General features: G+C 44.3%; 1 protein-coding gene across 2 annotated transcripts in view; it reads left to right on the top strand.

Annotated features, from left to right (window-relative positions):
* Window positions 1-24568, top strand: part of LOC138747923 (leucine-rich repeat and fibronectin type III domain-containing protein 1-like protein) — a 129969-nt gene that overhangs the window by 64619 nt on the left and 40782 nt on the right. For both annotated transcript variants that reach the window (XM_069907572.1, XM_069907571.1), the window contains exon 2: window positions 446-1849. In XM_069907572.1, the coding sequence (XP_069763673.1) occupies window positions 465-1849 (1385 nt within the window). In that variant the 5' untranslated portion in view covers window positions 446-464. The remainder of the gene's footprint in view (window positions 1-445; window positions 1850-24568) is intronic.

The following is a 24568-nucleotide window of genomic DNA, read 5'->3' as shown; positions in this document are numbered from 1 at the left end:
TCTAACTCTCTTTTGAACATAGTCAGCGAATCCGCCTCTACCACCCTCTGTGGCAGAGCATTCCACAGATTCACACTTCTCTAGGTAAAAAAATGTTTTCTCATCTCCGTCCTAAAGGGCCTACCCTGTATTCTTAAACTATGCCCTCTAGTCCTCGTCTCCCCCATCATTGGGAATAAATCTGAACTTTGAATAAAGTGCTGGAACTTTATTGAAGAGTATGGATAGAGGCAGCCAGTCTCTCATTGAATAGAGAGGAGGACTTCATCCTCTTCCAGAGGTCTCAGTGAACTTTGCCCCCCCCCTCCCCCCAATGTAATAAATGTTTAATGAGACCCATTTCTAATTTTTTTTTGGAGATGATTCTGCTGTCTCCAAAATTTGTTGGCTTTCCTTAAGCCATCCTTCAGCTTCTTTTAATTGTTTGTTGTTGTCTCTTTTCCAGCTCATTGGTCTGCCTGACGATGGAGAGGTTCCTCTTCTCCCTGCTGCTTCTCAGCACGTCCGCGAGGGCACAGCTTTGCCCGAAGCGTTGCATCTGCCAAAACCTCTCGCCTTCTCTCGCCATCCTCTGTGCCAAAACCGGGCTGCTCTTTGTGCCTCCGTCCATCGACCGGAGAACGGTGGAGTTACGGCTGACCGACAACTTCATCACCACCGTCCGGAAGACGGACTTTAACAACATGACCAGCCTGGTTCACCTGACCTTGTCCAGGAACACCATCAGCCAGATCATGCCCCACACATTCGAGGATCTGAGAGGTCTCCGTGCCTTGCATCTGGACAGCAATCGGCTGACCAGGGTCACCCCTGAGCATTTCAACGGTCTGGTAAATCTCCGACATCTGATCCTCAGCAACAATCAGTTGCATTATATTTCTGCAAATTCTTTTGATGACTTTGTTACATCACTCGAAGACTTGGATCTCTCTTACAACAACTTGGAGAATTTGCCTTGGGAAACCATTGGGAAAATGACAAACGTCAACACCCTCAGCTTGGACCACAACTTGATTGATTTTGTTCCGGAAGGAACCTTTTCCAATCTCCACAAACTGGCCCGATTGGACATGACATCCAACAAACTTCACAAGTTGCCCCCTGACCCCTTGTTCCTTCGAGTGAAAATGTACGCAAGAACGAAAGGCTCTCCGCTGACATCGCTCGTGCTGAGCTTTGGCGGGAACCCGCTTCACTGTAACTGCGAACTGCTCTGGCTGAGGCGCCTAACAAGAGAGGACGATCTAGAAACGTGTGCCTCGCCGCCTCATTTGATGGGCAAATATTTCTGGTTCATTCCCGAGGAGGAGTTTACCTGCGATCCTCCGTTGATCACTCGACACAGCTCCAAGGTCTTTGTCATGGAAGGCCAGAGGGCTATTCTGAAATGCAAAGCGGTTGGTGACCCAGATCCATCTATTCACTGGACTTCCTCGGAGGGGCGTCTGATCTCCAACTCAAGCCGAGCCACCACCTATGAGAATGGGACATTGGAGATCCTAATTGCCACCCCTAAAGACACGGGGACGTTCAGCTGTTTTGCCTCCAATGCTGCTGGAGATGCTGTCGTTGAGGTGGAGCTGGTCGTGAACCCCCTTCCGCATTTTGCCAATAGCACAAATAACATCAAAGAACCGGATCCTGGTTCATCTGACATCACCACCTCTTCCAAGTCTGGTTCTCCTGCCATTACCAATGACACAAAGACTCTGCAGGATAAGAAGGTCACAGCTACTGACCTCACCTCCTCTTCAGTGCAAATCCATTGGCCATCACAACGGCACGTGCCTGGGATCCGCATGTACCAGGTCCAATATAACAGCTCCGCTGATGACGTACTTGTGTACAGGTATGCAACACTAACCATTGCTCTTATGCCCAGAGTGGAATCTGGGTTGAACACTCATAAGAATTCAGGGTAGACTTTCTGAGGGAGTCGTGAAGAATTGGACTGTTACCTGCAAACCCCTTAGAGCTTGTGAACTGCCCTGTGCTTGTTAGAAATTGGCCTGCCCATGAATTTTTGAACATGGTAGATTTAATTAACATGATTGATCATTTTTAAATGCTGTTACATTCTCACTATCCTGCCATTTAAAAAGCATTTTCATACATTTAATGTTAATGACATAAACTGAGGAATGAGGTCTGCAAGTGAGATCTGAGTTAGTCCAGTGAATAGAGTCTAATGGAAGTCCATGTTTCAAATTTTTGTGAATCTGTTACAAACTAACAAATTTTGTTATGAACTTACAAAGGAACAGCAATGGAAAATTCACCAGACAGTGGTAAATTGAAAATAATAGTTTTTTCATTAAACAATTAATAACATAACAATTCTTACTTACCTCTAAACTTAACTCTAACTTAATTCCCACTATGCGCAAATGTAGATATGTGTGTGTGTGTGTCAAAATTCAAACCATTACAGCTTGAACTTGTCTGAAAAGTCCGTTTTTAAACTTCAGCATCAAACATCTTGTGTTGCTTGAAGGATTTTAAATTGCACTCCAGAAGTAATTATGAAACACTTTTAAACATCATGTCTTCAGATCTCTTTAAACTCGTGTCTTTTGATGAGTTGTCTTTCGGAGAGATATTCTTCATGCAAGTGTTTTCACAAGTTTCCCCACATCTTGTTAGGGTTATGGAACTGAGATCTTCATGATGATTTCTTTCTTAATCAAGAGCAAAGTGGTCTTGTTTACTTTAAAGCCCACCTATTTTGAATATCTCCTATGATAAGGATAATACAAATCAGAGCAGCATCTCCCTCTCTCTCCAGAGACTTTACTGTTACACTCCTGTGTCTTTCACAGGAGGGGAAATTTCAGGCTGGTTTTTAAAATGTCTCTCTCTGCCTTCAGTTATGTTTCTCTGAAATCATGTGACATGACATCTCCACTGTTTCTGTTTCATTTTTACAATTTATCACTTCATATCCATTAAGATATCTGACCTCATCTCTGTCCAAGAGACTTAAATGCTTCTGACTCCATAAAGTCTGAGCACAGGTCACTCAAATAAGAACTTGCTTAATTGCACAATGCTGTAGTCACATCCGTTGTCCTGAAATCAGAAAAGACCCACTTCAGTTCCATTATGACTCAGTGACTCCAAAATGACCTCTCTCTCTCTCTCTGAGTGCAATAGGGACTCTGTAAATGTGATGTGATCTGTGTGTGGACCTAACCACCATAATTAAGACATATATATGTATAAAATGTATTTTAACATTAAATTAATCCATTACAGAATCAGTTAAAATTCTTGCAGTAAATCAGCTTTGCCTCATGTTCAATCCTCTACTGTCACAGAAACAGAGTGGAGAAAGGAGTCCGTAGCCCAACTGTTGTCATTTAAAAATCATCCAACCACATGGTCATCACCTTCGTGGATCTCTCTGTGCAAGGTGACAGAGAACATGGTGGTTGTGGGCTCCGTTTAATACTTTGAGTGGGAAGGTTCAGCCTTTGGGCAAATAACTCAGGGAATAATAACAGAACAGGTTTTGTTGGGTGGAAAAGTGGCAGACAGAGTTCTATCTGGATAAGTGTGAGGTGATGCATTTGGAAGGTTGAACCTGAAAGCTGAGTGCAGGGTTAATGGTCAGATACTTAACAGTGTGGAGGAACAGAGGGACCTTGGGATCCAATTCCATACATCTCTCAAGGTTGCTGGGCAGGTTGATAGGATAGTTAAGAAGGCCTATGTTATGCTGGACTGTTAATAGGGTGATTGAGTTCAAGAATTGAAAGATCATATTGCAACACTATAAATCTCTGGTGAGATTACACAGAGAATTGTATCCAGTTCTGGCCACCTCATGAATAAGAAGGATGTGAAAGCGATGGAGAGGGTGCAGAAGATGTTGTCTGGATTATAAAATATGTCTTAAGAGGCAAGGTTAGCTGAGAAGCAAAGAAGGATGGCAGTGATTTAATAGAGGTCTACAAGATTCTGAGAGTCATAGATAGGTAGACAGCCAGTGATTTTTTTTACCCCCAAGGCAGGAGTACCAAACACCAGGGGACATCTGTACAAAGTGAAAGTTTAATGGTGACATCAGGGGGACATTTTTTTACACAGGGAGTGGTGGGTGCCTTGCAAGGTTGAAGGTGGAGGCTGAAACATTTGGGACATTTAAGAGACTTTTAGATGAGAAGAAAATAGTACTTGAAGATAGGTACGGTTTAATATTTTTCTTGCTCGGAATATAGAGGTTGGCGTAACATTGAGAGCCGAAGGGCCTGTACTGAGCTATGTTTTATGTTCTCAGAAGAGATGATGCCAATCTGGGCAGTTGAGTGAAGGTGAACATCAGATTTCTTTGAAATGAGGGCTGTGCTTGAGCGATAATTGTAGAAACCGTTTAGGATTTTTCATGAAGACAAGAGGTGATCAAAGTGAATTTCTACTTCTGGCCTCGGACAATAGGACATTGTGAAGCAGAGTTGGAGTGAAGCTGGCCTAGCGTGTAGTGGGATGAGTGGGGAGGGAAGAAGGAGTTGTGGAGAGATTGCACACGGTCTCAATACATGCACCTCCTCTAACCTCATCAACTGCATTCGGTGCTCCCGACGGTGCCCTCTCTGCATCAGCAAGGCCAAAAGCAGATGAGGCAACTGCTTCACACAGTATCTACGCTCTATCCTCAGCCCTGCCCCGACCCACACTCTGCCTTCACCCACACACTCTGCTCTCAAACGCCATAGTCTTCACCTTTGTCCTCACATGCCAGCTGTCTTCTCTGTCCTCATCTGCACGCCTCATTGTCTTCACTTATATCTTCATGCACCACGGGTCCTCTGACCTTACCTACACTTTTTCTTCAACTCTATCCTCATCTGCGCTCTGTCCTCCCTCATCTCTTGCAGAGCATGTGGATCATCCCCATTGTCAGTTTCATTCTCCCCACTCATTCATCTTAAACATTTGGACCTATCTCTCATCTGAGAGCTTGTCGAGACCTTAATGAACCATGTAACTGCATCTAATCCCTAGTCCTCATCCATGCACTTTATTACTTCAAAAACAAATCACTGAGATCAGACACAGAATCTGCCCAATGAAATATGTTCACAAGATAAAGAAACAGAAGTAGGCCATTTGGCCCATTGACTCTGTTGCAGCAAGTGAGAAGAGGGCATTAAAATGATGCAGGGTAAACGTGATAAAGAGAGAAATGGAAGGTTATGGGGATACAGGAGATTGGTGTGGGGCAGATCCACTGGTGTTGTGCTAAATTGCCCACATCTCTGCCGGGAAGACCCTCTACCACCAGGTGATGGCGTTCTGGCCCAGATCTCACCGTGAATGGTGAAGGGGTTGGGGGCTGAAGATTAAGCGGTTCAGGTGCGTGGAGAGAGCACTGCGCGGGCTCCCCCTCTCCTGTCACCTCCAGCCGCATTGCTCCGTTCCCACCTGGCGGAAGGGCTCCAATCTGTCCGCGAGGTAGCAACAAAGGGGTCTGCGGAGCTGACTTGCTCAAATTTCTGAACAATCTTCAGCGGGATGTGTCATAGAAACAAACTAGTCATTGAACATATCCAGGCATGAATGAAGAAATTTCAGATCTGTGATAATTGTGGTACATAAATTAGAGTTAATTCTGGTTTGTATATCTGAGTTAATTACTGTTCATAAATCAGGATTAATTGTGGTTTGTATATCTGAGTTAATTGCAGTTCATCTGTCAGTGGTAATTGGCTGTTGAATTTGACCATAATACAATTGCACTTCAGAGAAGCAGAGTGTAGCTTTGCAATTGCATCTGCCCCACCTCCATCTTGGACCTTGCTGAAACCACGCCAAAGCTCATATTTCATTCCTCATTTCACCTGCAGCCAGTGACAGGACTACAGCAAATCTCTGTATATCCTCCCCCATTCTCCCCCCCCCCACCCCCCACCAACCCTTCCACCTCTGCGGTTCCATTCCCTTCCGTTAAAGCCGAAAGATAGAGCAGCAATCAGCTCAGGGAATTTGGAAAGGGAGGTGGATAGAAAACTTTTAAGTGAAGAATGAAACCAAAATCCTATCAGACAAAACTGAAGAGGGGAAGCTGTCAAATGGCATCTTTTTTGGTAACTCGCAAGAGTGCTCCAGCCATTGCACAGGATTTACAGAATAGACCACAATATCTAGGACCAGAAATAGGCCATCGAGTCTGCCCCACTATTTAATCATGAGCTGATCCATTTCCCCACCCAGCCCCACTGCCCAGCTTTCTCCCCATAGAACCTATCAATCCCTGCCTTAAATACACCCAGTGACCCGGCCTCCACCACAACCACCTGGGGAATCAAATTCCACAGATTCACCACCCAGTGTGGCCCAAACCATGATGGAGAATACAATCCTTTTTTCCTTTGGTGGGTGTGTCTAAAACAGAAGGGCATAAGTTTATGGTGAGAGGTCAGGTTAGAGGAGATCTGAGGAGGGATTTGTGCTGTTTGAGAAGATGGTGCAAGCTTCTCATGACCCCTAAAAAGCATCTGGAGAAGCACTAGAATTGCCAAGATATGGAAGTCTACAGAGTAAATGGGATTAGTGTAGGTAAGTACAACTAGGCAGCATGGTTGGCGAAGCAGTTAGTGCAATGCCACAAAGGGAGCACCGGGTTCGAATCCTGCCGTCTGTAAGGATCATCTGACGTAGAGAACGCCACAAAGGGAGCACTGGTTTTGAATCCTGCCCTGTCTGTAAGGATCACCCGATGTAGAGAACACCACAAAGGGAGCACCAGATGCAGTAAATAAATCCTGCGGATGTACAAGTGAAGTATTGCTTCACTTGAAAGGCCTGTTAGGGGCCTCGGACTGTGGTGAGGGAGGAGGTGTGGTTTCAATACGTTTGCGCATGTTGAAATGTGACAGGGTTGCTGGAGATTACAGGCTATTGAGGTTGTTATACGCCAAGCTGCTGTTCATCGACTTTCAGCTCGGTGTTTGATATGATGATTCCCCTGGGCAGCGTCGGCGCTGAGCGGAGGGCATCCGCGGCCATCGCTCGCTGACACGCCACCCCCCCACTCCCTCTGGCGTCACTAATGGCCAATGACGCTTGACGCCATCAAAGCAGCGCTCTCGGCACCGACACCGGAGGGGCAGATGATGGTAACAGCACCCCCCTTCCCCTCCCCCCCCCACCGCTGAGCCTTTCCCCCCCAACACTCTAATGCCCCACCCTAACATCCTGATCTGGTGCCGACACTGCCCCAGGGACCAGTGGAGAAGCTGTCCTCCCTGGGACTCAACATTCCTCCCTGTACCTGGATTGTGGACTCCTGCATGGATTTACCCCAGAGGGCCTCCCAAAGTTCGAAACGTAGGATAATTGGGTATAAATTTGGCAGCACAGACTCGTGGGCCAAAATGGCCTGTTACTGGGCTGTGCGTCTAAATTTAAAAGTGATACGAATGCAGTAAACCAAAGGGCCTCCTTCCATGTTGTACATCTCTCAGATTATCAATTATGTTTCTGGATTCACTCTTTCCTCTGGAAAGGAATATGTTATTTTTCTTTCCTTGTTACAAATGTTAAGCTCTTGACTTCACAGTTTTTTCTGAATATTTTATTCTATTTTTCAATCAACATGCAGTCAAAGTGAAGTATATCAAAGAGAAAAATATCAATAATATTAACAAAATAAAACAAATCTCGATCCACGCTGATATTAAGGAAAGTGAGAAATAAAGAAGAGTCAACGTGTGATTCAATTCTTATAAAGAAAGAAAAATGACCCATAATACTCCAAAAGTGCAAATTCAATGTCCATGTTGAACCAAAGGTAGAAAAAGATAATTGAAAGAGAACAAAATAAGAGAAAGCGTTCCCCCACCCCCAAGAAAAAGACGAAAAAGCAAGAAAAATAAAAGATTGGCTTCACCACGGATAAACCCTAATCCCATCAAAGGACAAATAACCTGTTTTTTTCAGAGTCCTTGGCTCTGCAAGCACCAGGAGGGGGAAGAGACAGTTGGGGGGGGATCGTTAAAGGTTTATCCCAATTATGAATTCTATAATCTTTTTCTGAGGTTCTAGATGATCTTCTCCAGGGGGTCACAATGATATGTTTCTATCTTCCAGGCTAAACCTAATTGGGAATTGGATTTCCAAGTACCGTATATTTTGGCATATAAGTCGAGACTTGAGCCCCTCAAGTTGACCTATATGCTAGATACAAAATTGAGACCTTAAATTCAACTCAAAAGTACAAAAAAACCCCCGCTCGATGTAGATTCAGTGTATGAGACGACCCTTGAGCACGCCCCCACAGTCGGCACCGCCGCTCGTCAACACCACCCCCACTGCCGCCTTAACCTATCCAGACATTTTACAATTGTAAAGCCTGAGGTCCGCGCTCCTGCCTGGGAGCCTGAGATCCACGCTCCTGCCCAAGCCGACACACAGCCACGGCCCCTGCGCCGAGCACACTTGGGCAGAGAGGCGACTTCTTCATTGCAAACGGCACCACGCCCAACTCCAGCTGCAGCCGATGCTGAAAACGTGGACCCAGCACCATTTGGCGTTTTCCCGGCCAAAGCAAAGGTTTTATTTTTACTGTTAATGTAATCACTTGTGCGCTTAATTTTTGAGGGGTCGACTTGTACAATATATGATACAACCATGAAAATGAGTCTTCTGTCATTGCAGTTTCTTTTTCCAAATAATTATTATTGGTTTCCTCTTTCAGTAAATGTATGAATGTAAATCACCTGGATTAAAAATTATATCCTCAGTGTTCTCAGAGTTTAATGTATTTCTCCCCCCCCCCCTCACCACCACCCTCCCCTTTTCCTGATCTAGTGCGGATATCACATGACTTGACATCCAATGTCTCCCCTATCTTGTTACTGAACACCAAAGGACTTAATATTTCTGCCATATCTAGGAGCAAAAATAGACCATTCAGCCCATCGAGTTTGACCCACTATTTAATCATGAGCTCATCCATCTCCCCGTAACCTTTGATGCCCTGGTGAATCCTTTTAATCTCTGCCTTAAATACACCCCATGACCTGGCCTCTACCACCACCTGTGGCATCAAATGCATAGAAGAATGAGAGGAGACTTGATAGAGGTCTGCAAGGTTATGAGAGGGTGTAGATAGGGTGGACTGCCAGGGCAGGATCAGCAAACATTACAAAGCTAAGGGAGGGAAGTTTAGGGGAGACATCAGGGGTAAGTTTTCTTTTACACACAGCGAGTTGTAGTGCCTTGGTGGTGGAGGCTGAAACATTGGGGGCTTTTAAGAGGGTCTTAGACTGGCACATAATGAAGGAAAAATAGAGGGTTATGGGGTTTAGTACATTTTTTTAGGAAGGGATATGTGGGTCGGCACAACATCGAAGGCTGAAGGGCCTGTTCTGAGCTGTATAGTTCTATGTTAGCTGCGGTATTGCCCTGATTTTCCCTGAATGAACATATTCTTCTCTCAACATTAATTTGATATGTCTGTAAAGTATTTTACTGTTTAGTTTTGTTTCTTGACAGTTAAATAATTATTACTCTGAGTCTTCCAATATTTTTTTATTGATGTTCTCTCTTACAGAATCCCCTGCTCCCTCTTTCCATCCCTCTTATATCAACACTTATCTTTGATATAAAGGCTCACGAGTGTTTCATTCGTTCTTTTGGCCGAATATATTTTCTCCTGCAGACAAGTCAAGTTTATTGTAATCCAATTGCACAAGTTACATCCCGATGAACAAAGCAATTAAAGGGCAAGGTTCCAATTTGAACTCGAGAATCACCGATAATGTTTGAAAACCAACTTTCCAAGATGCTTCCTAACCAGGGCAAGTCCAGAACATGTGAACCAAAGAGGGGTCCAGCAGTTTTAGATTTGTCACATGGAGGACTGATATCCGAATAAACACGAGATAATTTAACTTTAGGCATGTGTACTCTATGGACCACTTTAAATTGCAAACTAGGGGGGGTCGTATTAGTCAGATGACAAATGGAGTCTCACACCAATGACCAAATTTAAATTTTAAAATTAAAAATTAAAATTTAAAACATCTAAAATATAATATGTATTGTTTGTCTGCATGTGTGCCATGTCGTACTTTGCACCGAGTTCCGGAGAATGGTGTTCTGTCAGGTTGTACTGTGCGATCAGCCGATAATAAACTTGAGCTCGGCTTGACGGTGGCATTCAGCATCAGCAGGAGGAGGATGGAGGGAGGAGAGTGGGTCTTTGGAGAATAAATGGCAATAGCCAATGGTTGGGGGACGAGAAGCCTCCTGCTCCCAGAGTAAACAGCTTGACAACTGGTTCCAACGCATGATAAAAATTTGTCTATAAGATGCATGGTTTTCCTGGGACTCACTTTTATTCAATGTGACTGAATTGAACCTATAATAAATAATGCTTCATGAAATATATAGGGCCTTTATGAATCATTCAGCATTTCAATAAATATATTCTTTCATCTGTTCATTCTTGGCTGAGAGACATTGCAGTTTGAGTAGTCGGTTTCCAGATTGTCCCTCCAGATGGTAGCCATGAGCAGATTCCCCAGAAAAGTTGGCTTGTTACGTGATTACACTCCAACGCGACTGCTGGATCATCTGCACAGCACCGTCTCTGAAGAATCAGCTGAAAACTCTCCCTTTTGAGGCAAGATGAGCAGAGCTGGGGGATTTCTTTTTGGAGTTGCGGGCGAGAGTTAACTTAATAGAGGGCTACAAGTTTCTGGGAGGCAGAAATAAGGTAGACAGACGGTGCCTATTTTCCAGGGCGGGAGTAGCAAACACTGGAGGACATCCATACAAAGTGAAGGGAGGAAAGTTTAGGGGAGGCGTCCTTGCCAGGGAAGGTGGTGGAGGCTGAAACATTAGGGGCATTTAAGAGACTCTTAGACAGGGTGGAGGAAAAATAGAGCATTGTGAGGTAGGGAGGGTTTAGGTCAGCACAACATCATGGGCTATGTAGATAAAGTGAAAATAATCCAGCCAATTCACCCTCCCACCTTCTCTTTTTTTTAAATTTTTTATTTTTCACACCATAAATCACATTAACCATGATATACACTATTTCTTTTTCACACATATACAGTGACTTTTTCTCCCCCCCCCTTTCCTCCCAAACCACCCCCCCACCCCCCCCCTCTCATCCATTTTAGGTGTACAATCTAGGTTGCATTAAGCCAGTCAGACAATGTTGTCATTCAACAAAATTACACCAGAAATTCTACTGAGTCCATTCTTTTCTTTCCTTCTCCTTCCATCAACTTAGGTACTGTTTGTCCCCGGTAGGTTTTCGCTATTGTATTTAATGTAAGGCTCCTATACTTGCTCGAATATTTCAATATTATTTCTTAACCTATCTGTTATTTTTTTCTAATGGAATACATTTATTCATTTAAATTTAGTAGTTTCTTCCTTTTAATTTGGTTATGTATTCCATTAATATTTAAAGACATATAGTTCAGCGTAGCCCTTTTATATTTTGTTTATCTTCTCTTTCCGTTTTTCCATCATTACCTTTCCTCCTTTTCCATTTCTGTTTTCTTATTTTCAACTCTTTATAAGACAACATTCCTACAACATCCAACATTTTCCTTATTCTCCTATTTCTATCTTATTTATCCCCAATCTCCCCTTCACCTCCTGAGTTGTCCATATCCCTCGTCGGACAACCACATCTCCCCTCTCCATTTGGATTTGCGAATCCACTCGCAAGCGTCAACTGATTTTGCAGTGACCGCTATTTCCCCTCACCCCGCCTCCCCCAGAAAAGATTTCACTTTTCATATGTCACAATGGTCACTCTTTTAATTCCCTCCTTATTCTCTCTATTCCATTACCTTCCCTTATTAATTCTTGTCTATACTATCTATATTTTCCTCTAAGTACAGATACATTCATGTATGCTCATTGTCTCTATTCACTCTTATACCTCTTTACCCGCATACATATCAATCGTGATCATTTTTACTCTCATTACCCGTCTTCATCCCTCAGTCTATTTTTGTCTTTACCCACATACATATCAATCGTGATCATTTTTACTCTCATTACCCGTCTTCCTCCCTCAGTCTATTTTTGTAATTGTTCTGCAAATTTTCGTGCTTCTTCTGGATCCGAGAATAGTCTGTTTTGTTGTCCTGGAATAAATATTTTCAATACCGCTGGATGCTTTAGTATAAATTTATACCCTTTCTTCCATAAAATCGCCTTTGCTGTATTGAACTCTTTTCTCTTCTTTAGGAGTTCAAAACTTATATCTGGATAAATGAAGATTTTTTGCCCTTTATACTCCAGTGGTTTGTTGCCCTCTCTTACTTTTTCCATTGTCTTCTCCAGTACCTTTTCTCTTGTAGTATATCTTAGGAATTTTACTACAATAGATCTTGGTTTTTGTTGTGGTTGTGGTTTAGAGGCCAATACTCTATGTGCCCTTTCTATTTCCAATTCTTGCTGTAGTTCTGGACATCCTAGGGTCTTAGGGATCCACTCTTTTATAAACTCCCTCATATTCTTGCCTTCTTCATCTTCCTTAAGGCCCACTATCTTTATGTTATTTCTTCTGTTATGGTTTTCCATTGTATCTATTTTTTGAGCTAGTAGTTCTTGTGTCTCTTTAGTTTTTTTATTAGATTTCTCCAATTTCTTTTTTAAGTCTTCTACCTCCATTTCTGCGGCTACTGCCCGCTCTTCCATCTTGTCCATTTTCTTTCCCATTTCTGTTAAGGTCATCTCTATTTTATTCATTTTCTCTTCTGTGTTGTTTATTCTTTTTCTTAAATCCTTAAATTCCTGTGTTTGCCATTCTTTAAATGACTCCATGTATCCTCTAACAAGAGCAAGTATATCCTTTACCTTGCCTTTCTTTTCTTCTTCTATTTCACCGTACTCTTCTTCTTCCTCTGGGTTGACCACCTGTTGTTTCTTTGTTGCCCTTTCCTCCTCTTCTTTCTTGTTTCCATTGTCTTCTGTGGTCTCTTCTTGCTGCAGGTGTTCTGCAGCTGTCGTTGCCGGCTGTGGAGATCGACTCCCCAGCTGGTCCCCCCTCCCGTCGGTGTGTTTTTTTTCATTTGCATCGCGCATGCGCGGTTGCGCACTTTTACTCGGCTCTGCGAGCCATTTTTGTAGTCCATTATTTACCGACCTGAGGGAGCGGGTTTCTCTCTCCGCAGCGGGCCTCTTCGGACAGGTAAGGCCTTCACCTTTTTCCTCCTTTGTCTTCTCTTCCTCTCTTCTTACCGTTGCTTTCGATTTTTATTTTTTTGTCGCAATCTTCTTTCCACCTTTATACTCACTTTTCTGTAACTTTTATTTCTGTGTCTTTGTGTTTTTCTTTGTTTTTCCCGACTTTTCTGGAGAGGGCTGGAGTTCACCTTCCGGCCACTACTCCATCACGTGACTCCTCCCCCACTCCCACCTTCTCAACTGAATATGGGTCAGGGGTTCGGCTGTGGAGGTGATGGGGGTGGGGGGGGGGTGGAGGGTTGCTTTGTTTGGAATCTAATTTCAGCTCAACACTCACTGACAAAGCTCACAATAGTGGGATGACCACTTGGTTGAACGTTAGTCTCAATGAGAAAGAAGGGGAACCGTGGCAAGTAGCTGCAGTACTATATTTGCTGATACACAGGGGATAGATTCGGTAAAAAGTCCACTGACATAATGAGGAATGCATTGAATGTGGAGGCTGGCACGGAGGTGCTCCAAAGCCCCAAGAATGAATACCTTTGAAATTAACAACTGCTACATTAAGACCCCATTGGTCCACAATGCAAGATGTTGGAATGTCAAATCCTGGACGTTAATAATGTGTAGGAATGCAGCAGATGGAAAATGTCCCATGATCCCAGAAAATGACCTCCAAACCAATTACTTACCACATAAATCTTGAAGATAAGGCTAACTCCAATTACCTTACGGATTTTCATACCCAGAGTTCAAAATAATGGGATGGTCGATGTACTGGACAGGTGGTAACTAGGGCAGGTTTCATTTTGATAATTAATGGAAACAATATTCGAGTTCAGGGTATATTATGGTTATAATTACTGGACAAATCATCTTGAAATACGTTCATCCCACCTCATCTGTTGAAAGTGTAAATTCAGTTAATTGAGTATATCTGAAATAACAAAGCTCTTCTCGGTACTGGAACCCATGGAACTGTTAGATCACCATAAAAGCCCATCTGCTTCAATGTTATTTTTTTGGGAATGGAGGTTTGCTGTCCTCATCAGTCCTACCTGGACATAAATCCAGCCCATAGCATTGTAGTTGACCGTTAAATGCCTCTAATATAGCCCAGCCAGGCCCTCAGTGGCTGATGGTGGCAGACTGGGACCAGGTGAGGAGAAGATGTGTCGAAAACAAGAGTTTGATGTGGGAGGAAGGAGCTGTAAAGTGGCTTTGAGGGGCGTTTGAGGGGTGCGATTGCTGCCTGAAACTTATTGCTAGAGGTGGTGGTGGAAACGGCTGCAGTCACGAGATTTAAGATGCATTTGAAAAGGTTCTTAAGTGGGAAAAGCTTATTCCTAATGACCCAGATGACACAAAAGTAGTTGGGCTTCATCAGTAACAGTAATGAGTTGAACTATAGAAATGGAAGATATCATAATGTAATGTGAGATTAATTTCCTGAGTCTCAACATGGACAAGACAAAGGATTTGGAACATTGTGACTTACTAAATAAAATTTTTTAAAAAAAGACAAAGAAGATGATCATGGATTTCAAGGAGGATCAGGTACGACCACCCTCCACTACACATCAACAACTCTGTAGTGAAGAGTGGACCGCACCAAGTTCCTTGGAGTACATTTAACTAGTGACCTATCATGGACACTCATCTCCTCAGGAAGGAGAAATTACGACTTCACTTCCTGAGAAGTGGGCAAGGCTACCAGCCGCCATCATGTCAGCCTTCTACAGGAGCTCTATCGAGAGCATCCTGGCCGGCTGCATCTCAGTAGGGTACGGTCCCTGCGGAGAAATGGATCGCAGGTCAATCCGCAGAACAATTAGAGAGGCAGAAAGAGTCACTAGTGTCTCCCTTCCTCCCACCATTGATGTGATCTGCCGAGATCACTGTCTGAAGGGGGCGCGCAAAATCATCGAGGTCCCCTTCCACCCTGCCCGCAGCATCTTTCAGCTGCTCCTGTCGGGAAAGAGATACAGGAGGATCAGAGCCAGCACCGCCAGGCTGAGGAAAAGCTTCCCGCGGGCAGTGAGAACGCTGAACGACCAAAGGAACGGCTCACACACACCCTCCGAGACTCTCGTACTTACAAGACTATTTATTTAAGATGCTTTTGTTACATATATATTGCTTGTCTGTATGTACATTAGATCTCGTTGTGTGTCTGGGTGTTTTGAACCGAGGATTGGAGAACACTGTTTTCATCAGGTTGTACAAGTGTAATCAGATGATAATAAACTTGACGACTAAATAGGATTATTGTAATTGAGCAAAAGGGTTGGGTAGAGACGTAGCTGGCTGAAAGGATCTCCACAGAGGGAAGAGCCCCCCCCAACCCCCACAACTCTTCTCTTTCTGAGCTCCAGAGAACATTTTCCTCGTAGTTTACTCAGTCCACATCATCGAGGTGCTTCAGTGGAATTATCCCTTCCTTGGAGAGGTACTTGTTAAAAAGAGCCAATAAATACTTGGGCTTTATAGGATACCTCCGTAGTTCAGCTTCCAAGTCTGAAAATTATTGGATAGGGACTGGTTAATGCATTGTGCCTGAGGCTAATGGAATCTCATTGTCTGCTTCAGTAGCATGGCAAGATTAAAGCAGATTCTAGACACCCACAGACACAAGACAAGAGGTAATACACATGTCTCCAAAATGCACAATGCAATGCAGAGACGGACTCCCTACCATCTGCTCAGGTAGAGGGACTAACAGGAGAGTGGCACCGTTACAGTGTTACAGTGCCAGCGACCCGGGTGGGAATCCAGTGCTCTCTTTCAGGAGTTTGTACGTTCTCCCCATGGGTTTCTCCCCTGGTGCTCCGGATTCCTCCAAAATATTGTCAGTTTATCAGGGTACTTGGGCCGCATGGGCTCGTGGTCCCAAGGGCCTGTTACGGTGGTGAATGTCTGCATTTGAAACTTTAGATTTACAAATTTGAAATACTATTGTTGGATTCCCATAATTTTCCCCAAACCCCCATCCAGTGGTTTTTCCAAAACTCCACCTACTCTCTGATCTTTGATCTCCCATAGGAGATTTGGGGTTGAACCATGGCTCTGACTGCAGCTCCCGATTATCCATCCCTCACTTTCCTCCCGCTTGCTCACCTTTGCCCCTTCCCCCAGCCCAACGTACTTCCTCGACTTCGACTGACTACTAATAAATGCCTCATTCAACCCAGATCCCAGGTATCTATGTTGAATATAATTGGCAAAATTCCTTCATTTCTCCCCTCTTATTGGCCCTGTGCCACATCTCCATCGCACCCAGGCGCTCGGTGGCCTGAATTCAAGGTCACAACTATTACACCCACTTTTGCACAGTGATCCCATTTAATTGGCATGTGAATGGCCCGTGTTTAATGCCAGGTCAGGGCGTTCACACTAAACCAAGAAAAGCCGGGTCACTGTGACCTTTTATGCTGGGACCTGGTACAAAAGTGGTGGGACCTGCATCGGCATCCCAGGAAGACGGGCAAGCTGATGCAAAACATATTGGCTCTGATACCACCTTGCTGAGTAATTACCGGGATGAAAATGAACCCCCCCCCCCCCCACCATCCTGCGTTCGTTGTACTCACACAGGTAAGTGAAGTGGTTAAATCCTGTTTTTTAAGGGCAGTGTAAAATTAGAATCACCTTTTCTGAATTCCTCAAAACTCCTCGAACCCACAGACACATTCTTTGATATTGAACCTGCGCTATTAAAGGTTCCCACACGCATTTTCTGGCCAGTCTATCCCAATATAATCTGCAAAGATGGTAATGAGTCAAAAAACGCTAGTGGAACTCAGCCAGTTACGAAGTGCCCATGTGAGGTAAAAGCCATATAATCGTCCTTTCTGGCCTGAACCCTTCTTTGAGGTAAAAACAAAAAGCCCAAGCAGGTGCCTGAATAAAAAGGCTGGGGGTGGGGGGGGGGGGTGGGTATGAGATGAGCGAAGAAGGGGCAGGTGGATGATCACAGCCCAATTGGGAAATGTGGTAATTGGACATAGATAGGAGGCAGGAGAGAAAATAGACCATGTGACGGGGCAGGCAGGATGGAGCTCTGTGAATGCAGGGCTGGAGGGAATGGAAAAGGGAGAGAGAGATAGAGAGACAGAACTAGATGTTCTAGGGGTAGGGGAGAGACAGGGAGGGAGGGCTGACATAAACCAGAGAAGTCAATACTGGAGGGTGCCCAGACAGAATGTGAGGTGTTGTTCCTCCAATTTGCAGGTGGTCTCAGTCCGGCAGTGCATAGACGAACATTGTCAGCCAGGCAACGGGGCAGGAAATTGAAATGGGCAGCCAATGAGTGATCCACGCTATTGCCGCGGTCAGAGCCGAGGTGCTGAATAAAGTCAGCATCCAGTCTCTCCGATGTAGACGAGACCACAACGGGAGCACCGGATGCAGTAGATGACCCCTGCAGGTTCACGAGTGAAGTGTTGCTTCACTTGGAAGGATTGCTTGGGGCCCTGAATAGGGGTGAGGGAGGAGATAGGGCCACAGGTGTAGCGTTTGTGGCCAGGAAGAGGCAGTTACCATCAGAAATGTTCAGCTGTAATTCACACCAAATGTGTTGGGTCCAAATGTGTTGGGTCCAAATGTGTTGGGTCCAAATGTGTTGGGTCAGCAAATGTGTTGGGTCCAAATGTGTTGGGTCCAAATGAACTCATTGTGCATGTGTCAAGACTAGCAACATTAGCTCTCACCAAAAATATCCTTCCAGATAATCTGGGATGTACAATTTGTATTCGTCACTAAATAAAATAACTGTTATAATTTCCAATTTAGCTTTTAACTCACCTAAAAAAGCAGAGGACCTTTATCTGCTGATTTTATTGAAGGATAGCGAGGATTTGTTCAATTTTTATTCCAGATGGAATAAAATCAGTGGGGCATGCTTGCAGAGTTTAATTTACTGAGACTTTAATCCTGGATGGTGCAGTTGTTGATGAGATCAAATTATCTTGGTATAACACCATAGGACCAGAAATAGGCTATTCAGAACATCGTGTCGGCCCTGCAATTTTCCCACTCAGCCCCACTACCTGGCCTTCTCCCTATAACCTGGTTAATCAAGTACCTATCCATCTCAGCCTTAAGCGCATCCAATGACTTGGCCTTCACGACCACCCGCGGCAACAAATTCCACGGATTTATCAGCCTTTGGCTGAAGAAATTCCATCGCAATTCTTGTCGAAGCAGGCGCCCTTAAGTCCTAAAGACGTGCATCTAGTCCTAGGCTCTGCCGCTGTGGGAAACAATTCTGTCCTCGCCGTTCAACATTCAAAATCATGCCTTCCATGAATTCAATGTGAAATGGAAAACTGGACCTGATACAGGACCATGAAACTATTAATTGTCCTTAAAACAAAAACCCTTAACCTTCACTAAGCTTCCTGCAGCTATCCTTACTTTATCCAATTGATGGATGACCCCAGCTCCATAACTATTATCTATCCAATCACAGCTGGCCATTCATACCCATGCGAACCATTGGAACAATAACTAGACATAAACATAATACATTACTTGTATTAGTATCAAGTTTTCACAGAAATTTATGGTGAATGCAAAATGATTTTATTTTTAAATTTTATACATACAGCACGGTAACAGCCCTTTCCGACCCATGAGCCCATGCTGCCCAATTACACCCAAATGACCTACATGGGGAAAAGCCATGCAGACACAGGGAGAAACTCCTTACAGACAGAGCGCAATTTGAACCCCGGTCTAACCATGCCGCCCCAAAGTTCTACATAGCCGGCAGGATCTGATCCGTCGCGGGGAGACTCCAGTGGATTTCTACTCCATCGCCTTAACCAATCGGCCACGACGACTTGACGGCTAAGGTTTGTTCTTTGGCTCTCGGATGGTGTGTGAATTTAGTGAGAATGTGGGAGAGATTGAAGATCATGTTTTTAATTTGGCGAGTAAGCTGGTGTTGAGATTGCAGGAACATTTTTCTGTTTGGGGGCAGCAATTTTTGGATTAAATACCGGGTTTCTGTTTCATGAATACTGCCTGTTTGGCTCGTGACCCATAGCTCCCTCTCCTTTACTTATCTGAAATGGATACAACTGCGTATCTTGGATGGAGTACACACTCAGGTGGAATGGCAGCATGGTTCGCTCAGCACCGTTACAGTGCCAGTGACCCCCGGACTCGAATCTGTCGCTGTCTATAAGGGGTTTGTACGATATCCTGTGTGAGTTTCCTCTGTGTGCTCCGGTTTCCTCCCACCCTTCAAAATGTATGGGTGTTGTAGGTCAACTGGGTGTAATGGGGCTCGTGGGCTGGAAAGCCTGTTACCGTGCTGTATGCCTAATTTAAATATAAATGTCCATGGGTCAGTAATTCTTCATTTTAGTTCAAGTGGGCTTCATCTACACACAGCAGCAGTCGGGGACCTACTTTCCTGAATCTAGTGGATGAACTGCTGGTCATTTAATGTCACTGAACCAGCTCATCACTCTGCAATTGCAGTTGAGATGATTCAGTTGAAGGACTGATTGATCATTACAACTATAGACTATTACAGCACAGAAACAGGCCCATTCGGCCCTTCTAGTCTGTGATGGACCTTTTTTTTGGCCTAGTCCCACTGACCTGCACCCAGTCCGTACCCCTCCCATCCATTAATTTTTCTTAAAAATTAAAATTGAGCCTGCATTCGTCACCTCAGCGGGGAGCTCATTCCATATACCCACCACTCTGTGTGAAAATGCTCCCCTAAACTTTTCCCCTTTCTTGCCCTTTGGTTTGTATCTCACCGACCCTCAGTGGAAAAAAGCCTGCCTACATTTGCTCTGTCTGTCCCCCTCATAATTTTAAATACCTTGATCAAACCTCCCCTTTCTCCTATGCTCCAGGGAATGAAGTCCTTTCCCTGTAACTCAGTTCCCGAAGCCTGGGCAACATCCCAGTAAATCTTCTCTGCACTCCTTCAGTCTTATTGATATCTTTCCTGTAGTTAGTACTCCCTGCAATAATCCAAATTTGGCCTCGCCAAGGCCTTATACAACTTTACCATTACATCCCAACATCCTGCACTCAATACTTTGATCCCAAAAGCTCTCTCTACAACCCTATCCACCTGACACACCGCTTTCAGGGAATTATATATTTGTATTTCGAGATCCCTCTGTTCTACCGCGCTCCTCTGTGCCCGACCATTTACTGTGTATGTCCTTCCTTGGTTTCTCCTTCCAAAATGCAACACCTCACACATGTCTGCATTAAACGCCACCTGCCATTTTTCAGCCCATTTTACCAGCTGGTCCAGATCCCTCTGAATCTTTGAAAACCTTCCTCACTGTCCACAACGTCTCCAATCTTAGTGTCAACTGCAAACTTCCTGATCCAATTGGCCACATTTACTTCCAAGTCATTGATATAGATAACAAACAACACCGGTCCCAGCACCACTAGTCACAGGTCTTCAGACTAAGAAGTAATCACCTATTACACCTCTCTGGCTTCTCCTGTTCATCCATTGTCCAATCCAGTTCACCATGATTACCTAGCATCTGAACCTTCCTGACTAACCTTCCATGTGGGACCTTGTCAAAGCCTTACATCTAATGTAGACAATATTCACAGCCGTTCTTTCATCAACTTTGCTGGTAACCTTCTCGAAAAACTCTACAAGATTGGCTAAGCATGATCTACCATGCCAGCCCTCATCAGTTTCTAGCTATCCAAATAATTGTATATCTGATCTCTAAGAATACCTTCCAATAATTTACCTACTACTAATGTCAGACTCAATGGCATTCACCACTTCAGCTGGCAGTTCACTCCACACTCCCACCACTCCCTGTACGAAGGCCCTTCCCCCCCACCTCAATCTTCCATTTAAACATGTCCACTACATATATAAAAATAAATATTCTTTATTAAATAACAGAGTCACAGAGGGTTTGTATGAGTAAATCATTCAGTCCTTCAGCCGTCTCACTGCCATGGGAGGAACCTCCGCAGCTCTCAAGAATAGAATTCTAAAGTTACACCATCTTCTGAGAATATACACCTCATCCCCTTATTGGGCACTCAGCCCAGAGGCAATAAGTTCTCTCAGCATCCACTGTCAATCTCACTCTGAATCTTGTGACATGATAGCTGTCCAACTTTCAATAATATGTTCAACTTCCTCAACTTTCTCTCATGAGACGTCCATCAACTGCTTTAACCCTCCCAGCCCCGGGAACTGAGAGCTTACGGGCAACACACTGATCAACAATTTCCCGTCAGCTCCTGATGCATACCTCTCTCTCTCCCCCCTCACCCCCCCCCCCTCTGCTCTGCGATGCCCAGGAGAAATGTGTGAGAAGCACGGGTGGGAGGCCCGGTTTGCGGGACTTAGAGCGCCAGCGACCCGGGTTCTAATCCGGTGCTGTCTGTAAGGAGTTTGCACATTCTCCCCATGTCTGAGTGGGTGCTCCCACCCTTCAAAACGTACCAGGGGCTGCAGTTCGATTGTGGTATTGAGGCAGCACGGCCTCCTGGGCAAGAAGAGCTTGTGTGTTTAGGTTGAAAGCAATTAAAACATTAATAAATGCGTTTGTCATTTAAGATGGTCAGAGAATATAAAGCAGGTTGTAGAACCAGCGTGAGTGTAGCTTTCAGACAAAATCCATGAACAAATGCCAGGAGCAGAGATCAGAATAGTCATTTGATCTTTCGGTAAGCTAAACTGACCCCAACAGTGTTGGCCACGTTGAGACTCCCTATTATTGTTCCCATTGGACGTTGCCCCATTGCCCCAGTATTTGATGCTTACCAAGTGCTCCCCAGTGCAATACCACCCCATCATACCATCACACTCAGTTCCCCAACCCTCTCTGCTGCGAACATGACGACAATAGCGTGCAAGTGCTCGGCAAAATACATGAGTAGCATTAAACTATATTTAGATATGCTGTGCAGTTCATTTATGTTCGATCAATAACACTTCAGAGAGTGTGCAGACTTGGAATGAGGGGAACAGCTGCAACTCAGTAAAAGCTCGAACAAGATTTTGTGTTTTTATTTTACTTATAAATGACATTGAGTCATGACACTTGACAGGACCAATAAAAATGGAATTGTTTTATGGAAAAATCCATGTTGCTAATTCTCTCTGAGAGCTGGGTAATTACTTCACAGGAACAGGTCTGTCATAATTTCAGATCCATTCTTCCTGGCATTGGGAGCTCACATCAGAATAACCCCGATGGCTGCCCCGCTCTAGGGGTTGTCGATCACATAGTTCCTTTGAGAAGCTGTAGAACAGGAGACATCAGCAAAGTTCCTGTTAGCTTTACGCTGAGCTCGGTGAAGAAAAAGGCGGGGAGGTGGGGGTGGGGGGAGGTGGGGAAAGATGAGTCTTGGTGGACAAAATGGCTTCTTCTCACCCTGATATTCATCTGGTAATAAACCCTTGACACGAAATTCACGAGCCTCTCTATTAAGAATTGTCATTCATCAAGAACTAATAACTCGGGTTCGAATCTGGAGCTGTCTTTAAGGGGGAAAAAATGTAGAAAACACAATGCTGGAGAAAGTCAGATTGGGGTATTGAGGCAGCATGCCCTCCTGGGCAAGAAGAGCTTAAGAGAGGCCATGTTGCAACGCTACAAATCTCTGTTTAAGTAGTTCTGGTCGCCTCATAATAGGAAGGATGTGGAAGCTATGGAGAGGGTGCAGAGGGGATTGACCAGGATGTTACCTGGATTGGTAACATGAGACAAGGGTAGCAGAGCCGGGACTTTTCTCTTTGGAGCTTAGAAGGATGGGAAGAGACTTAATAGACTCTACAAGATTCTGAGAGGCATTGATAAGGTGGGCAGCCAGCCCCTGTTTCCGAGGGCAGGATTAGCAAATGCCAGAGGGCATATGGTCAAAGGGAGGTTTAGGAGTGTGATAGTACAGATTCTATCACCAATGTGTCTATGTACAGATGGTAGTGTAGGATGACTGTGATTGGCTGAGAGTGTAGCCACACCTACTGGCAGGTCTTAAAGGATTGCTCCGAGCCAGACCAGGCCATTCTGGACTGGTCGACCTCCTTGTGATAGGCTCCAGTCTTTTAATTAATAAAAGCCTTGGTTTGGATCAACAAGTCTTCGGTTCTTTCGACGCGCATTACAAGGGGAGACATCAGGGGTAAGTGGTTTTTTTTCGCAGAGATTTGTGGGTGCCTGGAATGTCTTGCCAGAGATGGTGGTGGAGGCTGAAACATTAGGGGCATTTAAGAGACTCTTAGTCAGAAACATGAATGGAGGAGAAGTGAAGGGTTACAAGGTAAGGTGGATTTAGTACTTTTTTTGAGGTATATCTGGGGTGGGACAACATCGAGGGCCAAAGGGCCTGTATTGTGCTGTAGCGATCTATGTTCTAAGCAATACACCTTATATAACCATATAAAGTACAGTGTTTGACTTGGTGAGTTTCTCCAACATTGTGCTTTTACTTTAATCATGGTGTCTACAGATGTTTGTGTTTCACTACTACTGCGAGGAGTTTCTTCATTCTCCCCTTGTCTTGTGTGTTTCAGTTTCCCCCCCATCCTTCAAAAACTTACAGGGTGAATTGGGGAATTTGGCTGGCATTGGCTCATGTGCTGGAAGGACTTGTTATCATGCTGTATATCTAGGTTTAAATTTAAAATTCATGACCCAGATACTGCAACACATAATCTGCATTATTTATACTAAAATTGAGAATTCAAGCTCTTTGCTGCCTTGCCACTCTTGAAATGGATGGAGAAGGAACGTTATTTTATCAGGTTTGTTTAATTCATTGTCTGTCCCCAATTGCCCTTTCCTGAATCTCTGCGGCCCTGATCCAAGTTCTCACCCAGTGCTGTTGGAGAGAATAAGCAACTGAGAGAGACGGCTTCATTCCCTGGAGCGTTGAAGAACGAGGGGATATTTGATAGAGGTATACAAAATTATGAGGGGTATAGACAGAGTAAATGAAGCAAGTAAAAACCTCCTCTGAGGTTTGATGAGATACAAACCAAAGGACATGGGTTAAGGCAGTGCTTCTCAACCTTTTTCTTTCCACTCACATCCCACTTTAAGTAATCCCTATGCCATAGGTGCTCTGTGATTAGTAAGGGTTGGCTTAAGGTGGTATGTGGGTGGAAAGAAAAAGTTTGAAACCCACTGTTTTAATCGTACCTAATGGACTTGTTATGTGCCCGGTTTCAGAACTCCAAAGGAAATGGACCAGTGACAATTTTTCTCAAGCAAAATACTTCAGTTACAGTTGGGTCTGGAGCAGTGATTCTCAACCTTCCCTTCCCACCCACATCCCACCTGAAGCAATCCCTTACTAATCACAGAGCACCGATGGCATAGGGATTACTTGAGGTAGGATGTGAGTGGAAATAAAAAGGTTGAAAATCACTGGGTTA

This window comes from Narcine bancroftii, chromosome 13, assembly GCF_036971445.1.
Source record: "Narcine bancroftii isolate sNarBan1 chromosome 13, sNarBan1.hap1, whole genome shotgun sequence".
Taxonomy (NCBI): Eukaryota; Metazoa; Chordata; class Chondrichthyes; order Torpediniformes; family Narcinidae; genus Narcine; species Narcine bancroftii.
Note: the sequence above shows the minus strand (reverse complement) of the source record. Positions and strands in the feature narration are given on the sequence as shown.